Source organism: Anomaloglossus baeobatrachus, chromosome 4 (assembly GCF_048569485.1).
Source record: "Anomaloglossus baeobatrachus isolate aAnoBae1 chromosome 4, aAnoBae1.hap1, whole genome shotgun sequence".
Lineage (NCBI taxonomy): Eukaryota > Metazoa > Chordata > Amphibia > Anura > Aromobatidae > Anomaloglossus > Anomaloglossus baeobatrachus.
Genome location: NC_134356.1, coordinates 542,849,517 through 542,865,090, shown reverse-complemented (window position 1 = coordinate 542,865,090; position 15,574 = coordinate 542,849,517). Strand labels below are relative to the sequence as shown.

At 43.4% G+C, this 15,574-nt stretch overlaps 1 protein-coding gene across 1 annotated transcript in view; it reads left to right on the top strand.

Annotated features, from left to right (window-relative positions):
- AGBL1 (AGBL carboxypeptidase 1) overlaps positions 1–15,574 on the top strand; it is a 1,396,462-nt gene that overhangs the window by 448,238 nt on the left and 932,650 nt on the right. Inside the window, exons 15-17 of the mRNA XM_075345952.1 lie at positions 980–1,067; positions 5,927–6,062; positions 8,249–8,402. Coding sequence (XP_075202067.1) covers positions 980–1,067; positions 5,927–6,062; positions 8,249–8,402 — 378 coding nt within the window. The remainder of the gene's footprint in view (positions 1–979; positions 1,068–5,926; positions 6,063–8,248; positions 8,403–15,574) is intronic.

Here is a 15,574-nt window from a genome sequence, read left to right as displayed (position 1 = left end):
TTTCATTCTATCTGGATGTGGCTCGTCTCCTTCCTGCAGCATCTAGATAATTCCGCTTTGTCCCTTCTCTTCATGTATGATCTGGTGCTGTGCAGTCAGCATTGTGCAGTTGGTGCAACCCGGTTGGTAATTCATCGTTAGGGGTACTTTGCACGCTGCAACATGGCTAGCCGATGTTTGCGATGCCGAGCATGATAGTACCCGCCCCCGTCGCACATGCGATATCTTGTGATAGCTGCCGTAGCGAACATTATTACTACGGCAGTATCACACGCACTTACCTGCCCTGCAACGTCGCTCTGGCCGGCGACCCACCTCCTTCCTAAGGGGGCGGGTCGTGCAGCGTCACAGCGACGTCACACGGCAGGCGGCCAATAGAAGCGGAGGGGCGGAGATGAGCGGGACGTAAACATTCCGCCCACTTCCTTCCTTCCGCATTGGCGGTGGAGACAGGTAAGGAGATGTTCCTCGCTCCTGCGGCTTCACACACAACGATGTGTGCTGCCGCAGGAACGAGGAACAACATCGTATCTCCTATTGGTGCGACATTATGAAACTGACTGACGCTACACAGATCACCGATTTTTGACGCTTTTGCGATCATTTATCGGCGCATCTAGGCTTTACACGTTGCGACGTCGTTACCGGCACCGATGTGTGTCACTTTAGATTTGATCCCGACAATATCGCAGTAGCGATGTTGCAACGTGCAAAGTACCCCTTAGTCCAGTGTAGTGCATGGTTCGCACAACCATGAGAGTTGAACTCCTCTTATGCGTGTCTCTTTAAAATATCAATACACACATGGAACACTTTATTTGACACTTTAACAGTTTTCATGGTAACTAACAATATTTTTTCTTCTATACAAAAAGCCCCTTCTATGAGCTCAATGTAAACTACAATGAACTTCAATGCTCTTAATATTTTGCTCTCCTATAAGAGAACAGGATAATAATGTTGATTTTTGTTCATGCAGGCATGCAACCTGTTATATATTCAGTGAAGGAAGCTCTTCAGGGAAAAACATATTGGATGAGAACTGGCTCCAACATCTCCTATTATAAGTAAGTCTCAACCTATCCCACTATATGCAGTGCTTACACCAGTGTTGGCAGTAATGCCCTGATGGCGGCCCTCAGTTTAACATAGAAAACAGCAGAAACAGGACTACTCTATATAGATGATGTGAATCTGCTGCTCTCCTATAAGGGGTGTTTTATTGAATATATCATGTTTGCCAGGTTTGCAGCACAGTTTGTCATAGGTGCACAGCTCAGATTTCCATCTGACTCTGCAGCCAGGAATAGAATGAATTCAGCCATACTGTAATTTTAGATAGGATATGCCACTACATTAAATTTAAGAATGTGAAATGCAGGTTTCTGGAAGCATAGCAAAATATGTAGTTAGGTGTGATAAGCATCAATGTTTTATATATTTGTAATCATTTATTGGTCTAACAGTTGCTTTAACTGAAGGAGCCCTTACAGCAGGGGTATCAAAGTCAAGGCTGAAGGGTTAAATCCAGCCAGCCACATTCTGGTGCTTTTCTCTGCCATTCATCGCATCCGGTAGAAATGCACCGTCCATGATTTTTTAAGATTTCACGTCAGTTTGTACTTCACATTTGTTAAAGAGGCAGCCATGTGCAGTACAAGTGGAAGATTGTAGAATGTATGGGCTCCTGGTAGGTGTGATGTCATTTCCACCACATGTCAGCATCACTTCCGGTCCATAGTGCTGTTCACTATTTGATGGAGTGGCTGGAACTCATGAGAGAGATGTGTCTCATGATTCCCATCTTTAGCTCTTATTCATTGCATCCATGAAAAGCTTCAAATAAAAAGAGTCAAAGGGTAGTGGGATTTGGGGGGCTGGGCTATTCTGCTGTGAGTATGCATGTGGTGGTTTTTAGAGGGTCTATAATGCCAGGTGGATGCTAGGGGGATTCCTATGATGGAGTTTAGGGGGATCTATAAAGCTGAGGGGAGTGCCTGTTGTGGGATTTGGGAAGATACAATACAGGGGAATGCCTTTGGTGGGGTTGTGGGGTCTATGATGTGGTTTACTCCTGTGGTGGATTTTCGTGGGTGTACAATGCTGGTGGGTCTCCTGTGGACAGTGCCATTAGCCCTTCAACCCAGGGACAGTACCCTTAGCCCTACAAACCAGGAACAGCACCCTTAGTCCTGCAACCTAAAGACAGCTCTTGAATAACCCTACTACCCTAGCCCTAGTACCCAAGTACAGCTGTCATATAGTCATTCTACCCAAGGACAGCTGTCATGTAGCCCTACTACTCAGGAACAGCTGTCGTAAAGCCCTACTAGCCATTGACAGGTTTCTTTTAGTCCTATTACCCAGGTTATATAGCCTTAGTACCGAGGGACAGATGTAGCACAGCACTACTATCCAGGGTCACCTCTTGGATAGCCCTACTACCTTAGCCCTACTATCCAGGGACAGCTCTCTTATAGTCCAGTTACCCAGAAACAGCTGTCGTGTAGTCCTAGTATCTATAAACAGCTAATGTATATCACTTCTACCCAGGGACAGCACTTCTACAGCCCTACAACCCAGGGACTATTCTCATATAACCCTTCTACCCAGTGACAGCTCTCTTTTAACCCCTGGCCAGTTTGTGCATTGCAGTCCATGCTTGTATCGTGTTTCAAGAAGATCTCCAAGAGTCCTTACAATTACAAGATGCCCTTTGAAGGGAACCATAATGCTGATGTGGTCTTGAGTGAAAATAAGTTTTACAACCCTTTCTTAAAAGGTTATTCTTATGTTGTCTCTTGAGCAGCTCACAGCTCTACAATCTTCTTACTTCCTGGGTGCTGGCAGGTTGTAAACTCTTCATTGAGTGACAATTTTGGTGAGTAGCAGAGCTGTCGTATTAGTAAAACTATAAAGCTCAGCTCAAGTTCTGTTTTAACACATTCAACTATCGTGATTTGTTCTGGAGTGTACCCTGATATAATTTTTTTTAAACATAAAGATAATAGGGCATTTAAACAAGCACATGCCTGAGTGAGAGCTCTAATTAGACAACCTGCACTGGAAGCAGCCAATGGATGTGGGCTGGTGATTGTGCAAGATTTGTAACATGAACTTGTCAGGAACTGAAAAGGAAAGAGAGGGAGGTGAGCAGGCTTATGTTAGGTGTTAGCCTCTATCTTGGAATGTAACTATTGTGCACACTCGCCCAGGATTTGGGCAGGGACTGGAGGCTGAGCTTGAACTGAAATCAATTGTACACTATATGAGATAAAAGCTCTCATTGCAGAAGAAAAACAGCAAATAAAAAAAGCAAGTCAATTGCAAACTTGCTTATTTTTATGTTGTCTAACTAAAGCAATATAATAATGTGAGCCTACCCCTTTAAGACCAAGCTGATGAATACTTTAAAGTAAGATTACAGCCTCCATATTCTGCACCACAGTTAATTTTGTGCTCGAGTACAACAGAGATGATACAATTTGTCTGAAAACTTGTTCTCAATACTCTTAAACTAGGAAGGTTAGACAGAAGAATAATTGGTGCTGTGTGAGGAAATTGGTTTGAAATGCACTAGTGGGTACAATATAGTTTAATGGTTATTTGTAAAGTGAATATAATGGCTGGTCTCATATTCAAAGAAAATTGTGCCTCCTGACAGATGAATACTTCTTATCAAGTGTTAGTATTCACCACCTTTCAAGAGCTGTGATTTCAATAAAGGCTCCTTGACGTTGTCGCACTATTCAAATGTGACTTAGTAATGACCAAAGATTTCAGCCAACACTGTGCTGTTGTTTTTATATATAATGAAAAAAAAATGTAAGCAAGGGTCAACACTACGTATATACAGTATCTCTGCTGGAAAAAAAATGCTTTGGTATGAGAGGTATTGTTTTAGATTTTTGCCCTACATTCAAAATTGTTGGGATGTAGATGCTTGATTAGCCCCTTTCTAAAAAAGGACATTGTGTTCACATCCTAGAAGGTGTGGAGGTGGCTCAGGAGCTGAGGTCCTTCTACATGTGGCAGATACCAGCTATATTGTATAAATAGCAGCTGTGTCTAAAGCTGGGTTTAAAGCGAAATAAACTGTGGAAAGAAAAAGCGCAATAGGGTCTTACCCGGTATAATCCAGGAAAAATTGAAGGGAATGCACTCACCTTAAGTAGTCGTGACAGTCACAACTACTATGAAAGCTTATGTTGTAGAGATGAAATCTGCTGCAGCCCCCGTGGTTGATAACAGAGAACAATAGAGAAGGGGTTTATGCCGCGCTGTTCATCAGGAAGGAGGACAAAGAGATGATCAATGTTCCTTTATTGTAGCTTGTGTCTACGCGTTTCAGGAGCTCTGCTCCCTTCATCAGGACATACAGCACAAAAAAAACATATGTTTTTTTTGTGCTGTATGTCCTGATGAAGGGAGCAGAGCTCCTGAAACGCGTAGACACAAGCTACAATAAACCCCTTCTCTATTGTTCTCTGTAAAGCTGGGTTTACACACTGCAACATCTCAAACGACATCGCTGTAACGTCACCGGTTTTGTGACGCAATAGCGATGTTGTTTGCGATGTTGCAGTGTGTGAAACCTATCAGCGACCCGGCCCCTGCTGTGAAGTTGCTGATCGCTACAAGTTGTTCAGGACCATTCCTAGGTCCTTTGTTTCCCGCTGTGCAGCATGAAGTTTCAATGTGTGAAGACTTTGCAGCGACTTTGTTAGCAACTTCCCTTTCAAAAGGCTGCTTATCAACGTCCCCAACAACCAGCTAGGTCGCTCTGCAGGTCCGGATCGCTGTTGCGTTGTTGGCCAGGTTTGCCTGTTTGAACGCTCACCAGAGACTTAACAGAGACTTAGGGAGGTCGCTATTGCGTCACAAAACCGGTGACGTTACAGCGATGTCCTTTGCGATGTTGCAGTGTGTAAACCCAGCTTAACAGCCGTAGATAACATCTAGACTGTTGAAAATGTAAATGCCACTGTTCATCTCTGAGAAAGGCATTAATTGGATTGTGCGCCGCTGGCTAAGTATACTGGCCCCATTGGTCCCCACGATGCAATTGTGAGGGATGGATGGGTTACTATGATAGAAGGGGGTCTTCAGCAGTCATCTTGATCTTCCTGTGAAGCTTTGCTGAAGGGGTTATTTTAACTATATTCTGCAAACTGTGCTATTGTAGCAGTATACAATATATACAATCGACCAATCTCATGTGAAAGTCTTCTAAGGAGATCAAAAAATAATTAAAAAAAAGTTTTTGTTTTTTTTATAAAACACAAAGGTATTTAGAACAGTATAAAAGTTCAAGTCACCATCTTTTTTTCCCATTAAAAATAAACTAAAAATATTTGGAAAAGCATATTTGGTACTATTAAAATATGGAATTAATTCACTCAATTGGTAAGCAATAGAAAGCAAATCAAAAGGCCAGAAATGTTTTTTTTTTTTTTACTACCTCACCTCCCTTAAATAATTGTACTAATAAATAGGGATAATCGAATACCTCAAATATTCGGCTTTGCGAATATTTGCCAAATATATCACCGCTATTCTACTATTCGTGAATATTCGATGGGCAATGGAAGTCTATGGGAGACCCCAAATAACAATTGTTCTGACCTAGTCGGGCTTCCCATAGACTTACATTGCGCATCGAATATTTGCATAGCGGCGACCTATTCGGAAAATATTCGCGAAGCCGAATATTTGAGGTATTCGATCATCCCTGCTAATAAACAATAAAATCATTCTGTATCAATAAAATCATTCATCATCATGTACACAAAACCCTCTCTCAGAACTGAATGTGGCTCTCACGCTCAGAAAGGTTAGGGACCTCCGCAGTAGACTATGCTACACCTTCCTCCTATTCTAATTGTAAAATATTTTAACATCTCTTTTCTTTTCTGTTCTTCACTAGAAACCTGTTTTGTTATAGAGGATCTGATGGAAAAAGGAGAAAATATTACACCTTGACTTTCACTGTGAAATTCCCACATTACGAAGATGTCTGTTACTTGGCGTATCATTACCCTTACACATACTCTGCTCTCTTGGTAAGAGTGACTTTACTAAGTCATGGAATTTATAATCTTCATACCTTACCAGTGTTCTTAGTAAACTCAGAAATTCTAGTTTCTAATGCAGGGTTTTACAGCATTGGAATATTGATGTTAATGGAGGATGGCTGCAAAAACCTTCATTGCTGATACTAAGTGGATAGCATGGGGTGGTGGCACAAAATAAAGAAGAAAGAGCAGGGCCATTCTAGCTTTTCTGTTGCTTGAGGCGAAAATTTAAATGGCGCCGCTCCCCAAAGTGCAATTTAAACCAGCAGTGAACAAATGCAATTCTGTCATTGTTTTTTTTGGGTTTTGCTGTTTTTGTATTCACTCATTTTTATTTAGTCACCTTAAAGGGAACCTTTTTTGGCCTATAAGCTACAGCTACCACCACTGGGCTCTTATATACAGCATTCTAACAAGAGCCCAGGCCACTGTGTAGGACGTAAAATACACTTTATTATACTCACCTACAATCGCACAACGGTGGATTTGAGTCAGATGGGCGTCAGATGGGCGTCTCCGTTGTCCGGTGTTGGCGCCGCCTCTTTCAGCCATTCTTATCTTTTTTCTTCTGTAGACGGGGTGCATGACGCGTCTACATCATCCACACTCTCCGGCATTGAGGTCCTGCACAGGCGCACTTTTATCTGCACTGAGCAGGGCAGATCAAAGTATGTAGTGCGCCTGTGCGGGAGCGGCGAGTGTGTATGACGTAGGATGTGTCGAGCACACAGGCTTCCGAAGGAGGATGAAGTTGGCCGAAGACGCCCATATGGCCCAACTCCACCACAGCTTGACCGTTAGGTAAGTATTATAAAGTGTTTTTTATGTTCTACACAGCGGCCTGGGCTCTTATATACAGCATGTTAGAATGCTGTATATAAGAGACCGGTGGTGGTGGCCGCAACTTTAGGCCGAAAAAGTGGTGACAGGTTCCCTTTAAAGGGAATCTGTCACAAGGTGTTTACTACCTCATCTGAGAGGAACATAATGTAGAGACAGAGACACTGATTCCAGCAATGTGTCACTTACTGAGCTGTTTGCTGTCATTTTGATAAAATCAATGCTTTCTCTGCTGTGGATCTAGCAATTATGCAGAGCTCATCAATATGCCGTACTACCTGGCAGCATGCCAAGTAGTCCTCTAATAATAATCTACTGCTGATTAAACTGTGATTTTATTAAAACTACTGTATATAAAGCAGCCCAGTAACTGAAACACCAGTGGAATAAGGATATCTGTCCCTACGTTATGCTGCTCTCAGATTAGATGGTAAAAACCTGGTGACAGATTCCCTTTAAGAGACTGTAACATACAATTGTCTGATCAGTTATGCTATATACGGTATCATACTTCAATATATAGAACAAACAATTGTTTCATATGAAAAAATACAGCACCAAAACCATCATCAGACAGGAAAACAACACCAGAACCACAGCCAGAAATCCTGACTTAGAGTAAGCGTTATAAGGTTACGGCACATGTTGTGATGTACCAACCTGTGCCACAATCCAACACTCTAGGCAAGGACTTCAGGCTGACTATGCTTGAGACATCTATGCACAAGAAAAGGTGCTGAGGACCGCATAAGGGACAGTGAGTAGCAGAGGTGAACAGTAAGGTAAGTATAAGTTTTTATTTTTTTATTTTACATCTTATATTTATTATGCCCTAGGGTCTTTCCAGACAAGAGCAAAATAAAGGACATCCAATTAGCACAGTATAAATTTGCTGTGCATTGAATTTCCATGGTATTAGGTGAATTTCAATTTTAGATCTTATTATCTCTAATTCCATACTATCAGAATGCTGCAGAAAGTCATATTGCAGGTTATATTATCAGCTTCAGGCTCATGTAAATGTCTGCACTACAGAGCTACTCTAGGCCCGCTAAAAAGGTGCATGAGCCATCTACTGTACCTTCAAATGCCTTCAATTTAACAAAGAAGCAATGCTTCAAGGAGAGAATATCTTCTTCACACAAAGTCTGGCAGGGTTAGCATAACAAGGCACAAAAACCAGGTTCACTATACTAAAAGATCATAGACAGTGTTTACGAGCTCTTACTGAGAATGAGGTTAGAGAGAATCAGGGAAAACTTGCATTCAAATTGCATGATCACCTGATTGATGTTTCTGTGAGGTTTCTGCACTGACTTGTTTGTCCTTCTTAGTCCCACTTACAGATATTGGAGAAAAGTTGCAATCCACAAAAAGTTTATTTCAAGCACCAGACATTGTGCCACACATTGGGAGGGAATCCATGTCCCCTTGTCACCATAACTGCCATGCCAAAATCAAGCTCTCAGAGACACAGGGAAGAGTTATGTAAGTGCCAACTAATTATAAACTATTTATTAGAACTATTTTTTGTTGTTTTCAATTGACTAAAACACTTTGGTATGTGGGATTCTTGCTAAAAAATAAGGGCCCAATTCATTATTGCATTTGCACCTATTTTGGTCTTGATTTTGGTGTTTTGTACATTTTCTTGTTTGCACCAAATTCATCTTTACATTTGCACCTTTTTCCTTTTTTAAAGTGTATTTTTTTTACTGGGGAACTACATCTACGTACATGGTAGCAATGCTGTACTACAAAATAACTACCGGTACAGACTGTATAGTAAAATATAAAACAATAAAACAGGAACAGGAATGTGTTCCACTGTTTATGTGAATTTAGAAGTGTAGTTTTCACAGAAAAGAAATTAATATAGCATGCAAGTATTACTTTTAAATATCTCTTTCTAAAATGTTTGAATATTGGAAGAATGGAACTTGATGACAAGGTTGTGACAAGTAGGAACTGCACAGATGATGTATAATCGTCCAGCAACAGGGGAGTTAAAGCTGCAGCAAGAGGCAGGAAGGAGAGTGTGTATTTGCCTCTGAAAAATGAAATGAGTATCTGTTTGTCTCTCTGCAAAGAAGAAGGAACAGTGCTCAGAATAGTGTAGTGTATGCATCTTGAGAAAAGTGAAGCTACAGAGATCTGCTAGTGCAGGACAGAGACTGCCATGAGTGGAGAACAACACAGGATAGTTCAAAAGCAATCTGTTGTGCAGCAGAAGGATAGTGAAGAGTTAACAGCACAGGATTCACCCTTCCCCCAACCTCACTGCAACGATAAGGTACAGTGTTCTGCTCTGTGTACATCCACTGTGTAAGGAAAAAGACTCTGTTTAAGGAGGGAAGATAATCTGGGAACAGACTGTCATATTTGTTACCCTGGAAGCCCTGTGTGAAGGTTATTAAAGCCTTCAATCTACTATTGCATGGAACAGTGTTAGATAGCTGTGTGTTTGCAGGAAACTGTTCTATCACCTCATGTATAGAAGATGCTGATTAATTGTACCTTGGCTTACTCCTCTAAATTTCCAAAGAACTCATGTTTACTTTGCCCAGCCTCCCTATTCAGAGTAGATGTAGAAACTTGGCACTCAAGATAAATGTGAATAGTGGTCTTTTATTGAGAAAAACTTGTAGGACCACCACAAGCACAGACATTTTGGTCAAAGACCTTCATCTGTGTGCGTGCAGGGGGTCCTCAGAAGATATAGCAACTTGGCAACTGGCGTAGTCAGGTATGATGCAGTGTCCACCGCGTCATACCTGACTACGCCAGTTGCTAAGTTGCTATACCTTCTGAGTACCACCTGCACGCACACTGATTAAGGTCTTTGACCGAAACGTCTGTGCTACAAGTTCTTCTCAATAAAAGACCACTATTCACGTTTTTATTGAGTGCCAAGTTTCTACATCTACTTGAGATGGTTTTGGACCCTACTTGAGCACAACCCCAGAAGTGCCGTGTGTATCAACGGTATCAACTCCCTATACAGAGTGGCGGACATACAAGTCTCCATTACTTTATGAACTACAATTCGCCTAGTTCTATTGCATAGACCCTGTTCATGCCCGCAAAGAACTCAGATTCAATAAGACATGGGCTTCACAAGATATCTGCATGTCTGCTTAGGAACCTGGCTCCAGTACATAATCAGCAGATTGTTTAAATACTGTTGGAAAGTTGAGCTTTAACAAATTTGACCTGTTTTTCAGCACAACTCATAGAGGCCTGCTCAGCTTGAAATCTAGGATGTCTGGAGCTTAAGTCAAACAATTGAACTCTTTGTCATGTTTCTCAAACCATTTTCAGTGTGGTCAGGTGAATTACGCTGGTGAAAGAGGTTAATACCATTTGAAAATATGATTGCATAAACTTAAAGGAGTTACATGGACAACAACAATGTTTAGGTTCTTGATGCAGTTCTTTATATAGTACATGTCAAAGTAACAACCAAATAAACAACAGGCCCACAGGTATAGCAACAGAACATTGCCCAAAGCCTCACTTTGAGTCCTTTAATTTGCCTGCTACCTGTAGTTCATCTCACACTATACAATGGAATAGAAAATCTCTCCAGATATGTAAGAAACTTTGTTGTTTTTTTCTTAAGAAGGCGCTGCAACTAAAGATTAGAGATGTGCGAACATGCGGTTTATTGTTCAATGTTCGTACTGAATACAAACTTTACAAAAAAAATCAGTGTTCAAGTTTGGGTGCTTTACTGTCACACACAAATTTTCAGTAACTTTGCCCACTGTCAAGGTGGCGTCAGTTCCTATTCAGATTGCAGATTTTGACACTCCACCTGCGAGATTCTCGGGTGTATGGGAGCAACTCTGAGTCAGCCTGCTATGTGCTGATTCATAGACAGACAAGCAGACTAGCAGAGATTAACGGTTGCTAGTTTCCTCTCTTTGGTCACCAGTTGTGAGGGAGCCTATCACAGCTGCCTATATATAGTGGCTGGATCCTTTCACTTATGCCAGCTATAGCTTGTCTTGTTTGGTCTGGTATGGTGTCTCAGACTTTCTGGTGCTTGTAGTTCTTGTTGCTTTGTGTGGTTGTGGCGTTTACCGCAGTTGTCTTTTGTAGTTTCCTTCCTGCTCTTGTTTTCCTCCAAAATTTCTTATTGTCCTATCCTGTGTGTGTATGCATTATGTTAAAGTTTTGGTTTTCATTTGCGTTTAACATCACAGTCCTTCCCCATCCTTCCCTGGTGGGAGGGTTATGGGGAAAATCAGATTAGGTCTGGCAGAAGCAGGGCCAGGAATGGGACTCCACCTTTAAGAGTATCCCTAAGATTATGGGTAACGTAGGACCCCCTAGCATAGGGGCCCCCATCCCCCATTATCCAACAAGTCACATCATGACATTTACGTATGCTAACCACTCGAGCAAGCATTGCTGTGCTCGGATATGCTCAGTGCTCGACCCAGTGCCATATTTGAATGGCTTGCACTGGGAGTAAATGTAGTGTGTACAAAAAAAAATTTAAAAAAACTCTGTCCTCCTGCCCTCGGAAATGTTATGTTTTTGACTGCCTGTATGCCGGCAAAGAGCTGAACTGCCCAATCAGTTAGTTCCAATGAGAATCAGGTCAAGTTCGGGTCCAGAGCACAAGTTTATCTAAAGTTTATCTGAGCTTGCAGAACCCAAACTTCCATGTATCTGCTCAACTCTCACTACAACAGTTTAGACCGAGGCAGCAGATGAATAGGGTATCAACTGTAGAATAAGATGACAGACAGTGTGGCCTTCTTCATACTTGTTGTTTTGGTCAATACTTTTCATCAGAATTTGCCAAAGAGTAAAAAGCAAACATGGAAATGTATAATGGACTTTGGACTCATAGGACCTTTTCATTACCATTTTTTTTCGGATTATAAGATGCACTTTTCCTCCCAAAAATTTGAGAGGAAAATGGGGGGTGCATCTTAAAATCCGAATATAGCTTTACCTGGGGGGCTGTCTGTGTGGCGATCTGGTGCGTTCGGGCGCTGAGTGCCTGTGGCTGCATGCTGGCGGCAGCCAGGTGCCTGTGTACGGGCGGCAGCCAGGTGCCTGTGTGCGGGCGGCAGCTGGGTGCCTATGGCTGCGTGTGGGCGGCAGCCGGGTGCCTGTCGGTGCCGGCTGCCTCTCTGTGTGGGTGGGCGGCTGTGCGGCAGGTTTCCCAGTGCGTCCGCATTCCCAGTTTCAAATGATGGCACCAGGAGACAGCGCGTGCGCAGATGGAGCTCTTGGATGAGAGCTCCATCTGCGCACGCACCGCTCTGGGAGTCAGCGCGTGCGCAGATGGAGCCCTTGGATAAGAGCTCCATCTGCGCATGCGCCACTCTGGGCGCCATCATTTGAACCGGGACCGCGGACACACTGGGACACTCACGGCACCGATCTGCTGCATCACTCACCCGCCGCCGCTGCCACTACTGACCCGCCGCTGCCACTACTGACCCGCCACGCCTGTCGCCACAGACGCCGCCGCACCTGCCACCACAGATGCCGCCACACCTGCCGTCACGGACGCCGCCGTACCTGCAGCCACTGACCCGCCACGTGTGCAAGCAGAACCTCTGCCTCCTGTGACCTGCTTCACCACCACTGCTGCCCCCTCCGGTAAGACAACACTAAGACAACACCGGAGTATAAGACGAACCCCATTTTTATTTTTTTTTACCTATTTTATCTCTAAATTTGGGGTGCGTCTTATAATCCGGTGCATCTTATAAGGCGAAAAGTACGGTATTTATGTAAAAAAAAACCCTGGCCAAAACGCATCATTGTGAATGAAGCTTGTGAAATGGCTCTTGACATGGAAGACACCTACAGTGGCATGCAAATGTTTGAGCACCCCTGGTCAAAATTACTGTTATTGTGAACAGTTAAGCAAGTTGACGAAACAATCTCTAAAAGGCATGAAGTTAAAAATGACACATTTCCTTTGTATTTTAGGCACAAAAATTGTTTTTCATCTTTTACATTTTCAAATTAACAAAAAAAAAATGGGCCACTGCAAAAGGATGTCCACCCTGCATTGTTAGTATCTAGTAGCACTCCTTTTGGCAAGTATCACAGCTAAAACATTTTTTTGTAACAACTAACCAGCTAAGAGTCTTTCAATTCTTGGGATTTTCATCCATTCTTCCTTGGAAAGTCTTATAGTTCTGTGAGAGTCCTGCGTCGTCTTGCATACACTGCTCTTTTGAGGTCTAGCCACAAATTTCTAGTGATGTTAAGATCAGTAGACTGTGAGGGCCATTCTAAAACCTTCAGCTTGCGCCTTTTGAAGTAGTATATTGTCAGTGGTGTAGAGTTTGATGAGCCCTGGTGGAAAGTTTGAACCTGGGCCCTTTCCACCCCAACCATACACTAACACTCTGGGTACAGGATAATGACGCCGACACTCGGGGTACAGGATAATTAAGATGAAACTGCAAGTACGGGCTAGTGTCGCTTACACTTAGCTCTTTCCCTAAGCACCCATGTTTCCCATGATCTGAAATCGCTCATTCTATCAGCACCCAGCTCTCCTATGTTCTGATATCCATTTTGTCTTCAGCACGCACCTTCCCCATGCTCTTCTATACATCTTTCCCTCAGCACATAGCATTCCCATGCTCTGATATACATCTTTCTCTCAGCACCCAGCTTTTCCATGATATCAGAGCATGGGAAAGCTGGGTGCTGAGGATAAGAACCTCTTTCCATCAGCACAAAATTTTCCCATCTCATGATTTTATCTTTGTCTTCCCTTTCTAGCTCTCCAAATACTATAATGGCCCCCACTTAGCCTTACATATAATATAATGGGTCCCACATAACCTTTGATATATTAGAATGCACCCTGATAGTCCTCCATGTATTATAATATACCTCCCATAGTCCTCCATGTATTATAATTCCCCCCATAGTCCTCCATATTTTATACTGCATCCCATAGTCCTCCATATAATATACTATACCCCATAGTCCTCCATATTTTATACTAGACCCCCATAGTCCTCCATATATTATACTGTACCCCAATAGACCTCCACATATTATACTGCACCTCCATAGTCCTCCATATATTATATTTCACCCCCATAGTCCTTGATATATTATAATGCACCCCCATAGTCCATGTATAAGGTGTCCTTCATGTTGTATTATGCAGCCCACATACTGTTTAATGCACACCCATAGGCCTCCATATAGTATAATGCAGCCCCATAGTCCTGCATGTATTATAATGTACCCCCATAGTCCTCCATATATTATAATGCAGCCCCATAGTCCTCCATGTATTACAATGCACCCCCATAGTCCTCCATGTTTTATAATGCACCTCCATCTCCATAGTCCATGTATAAGGCGTCCTTCACATTGTATTATGCAGTCCCCATATTGTATAATGCACCCCCATAGGCCTCTGGTCACTGTGTACTCCCTAATAATAAAAAAATAAACAAGTCCTCAGCTCTCCTTGTTCCCCCACTACTCCGGTCAGGGCATCATCTCATCCTGCACTCTGCATGTCCCAGCACTGCAGTCGCACAGTAGTGACATCACCACATTCTGCTGCACTGAGATGTTGAGTACAGACACAGGGGGAATGATGACGGATGAAGCAGAGCACTCCGCTCCATCCTTCGTCATTACTTTGTGCGATGACAGGCGAGGGCCCGATAGCAGCCCCGAGGTCTGCTACTGAACAGCGCAGCTCCTCTCTAACAGAGAGGAGCCAGCTGCTTCTCTGCAGAATGGGTGTTGGGCCTCCAACCCTGCCAGGCTCAGTCGCGATCTCTGCGACCGCGGTCATTATGCCCCTGTCTATTGTGGATTTTGACGTGTGTTTAGGATCATTACCCATTTGTAGAAGTGTTGCCCCCCTGAGGCTTCAGTCGCCACAGAGGTACTGTATATCAGCCAGAGTACTTCATCCTGGGTACGGAAGAGGTCATCCACAGTAATGCACACAAAACACACAAAACTCGCAATTAGCAGATCCCCACTGGGTCAGAGTTAGGGCTTAGTGCCATTAATGCTATGTATAGCCACCACTGGTGATGGCATCTCCTTTCACATAATACGACCTAACCTGGGGGTGGAGCCTAGTTAAGGGGAGCAGCCTGTGAAAGGAAGTTAGAGAGTCGAGAAGGAGCAGTGGAGGAGTGAAGACCTGTGGTCTGGAGCTGGTGCAGTTCGACCCAGGCACAAGATAGAACGGGTCCTAGAGCCCACAGGAAGTGCGCCATACTCCCAAGCCTCGTTCCACATACAACATATTGGAGTGGAGGGAATTGGCCGCAGAACACAGACTGGTTCCTAGACTAGAGGAGAAGAACCAACGTGCTCATCTAGTAAAACCAGAGGCTAAGGACACATCTAGTATCAAAGCCAACTCCACACATGAATCCGATGGAAGATGACCCCATAGGGCCAAGGGATAGAGATTCAAGCCACCCAACAGGGTCCGCAGACACCGGCTCAGGGCACTGTGTGCATAGGCGTGGGGCAGCTGGGTGAGAAATCAGTGAAGTGAAGGCAGGAAGACTATCAGTCAAGGAACACTAGAAAGGTGCACTGGTCTTGACCTCCGAACTACCTGGGATCGACTGGATCCCACCACAGGGGAACCCAGCACTCCAAATTAGGTCACTTACTAGTTG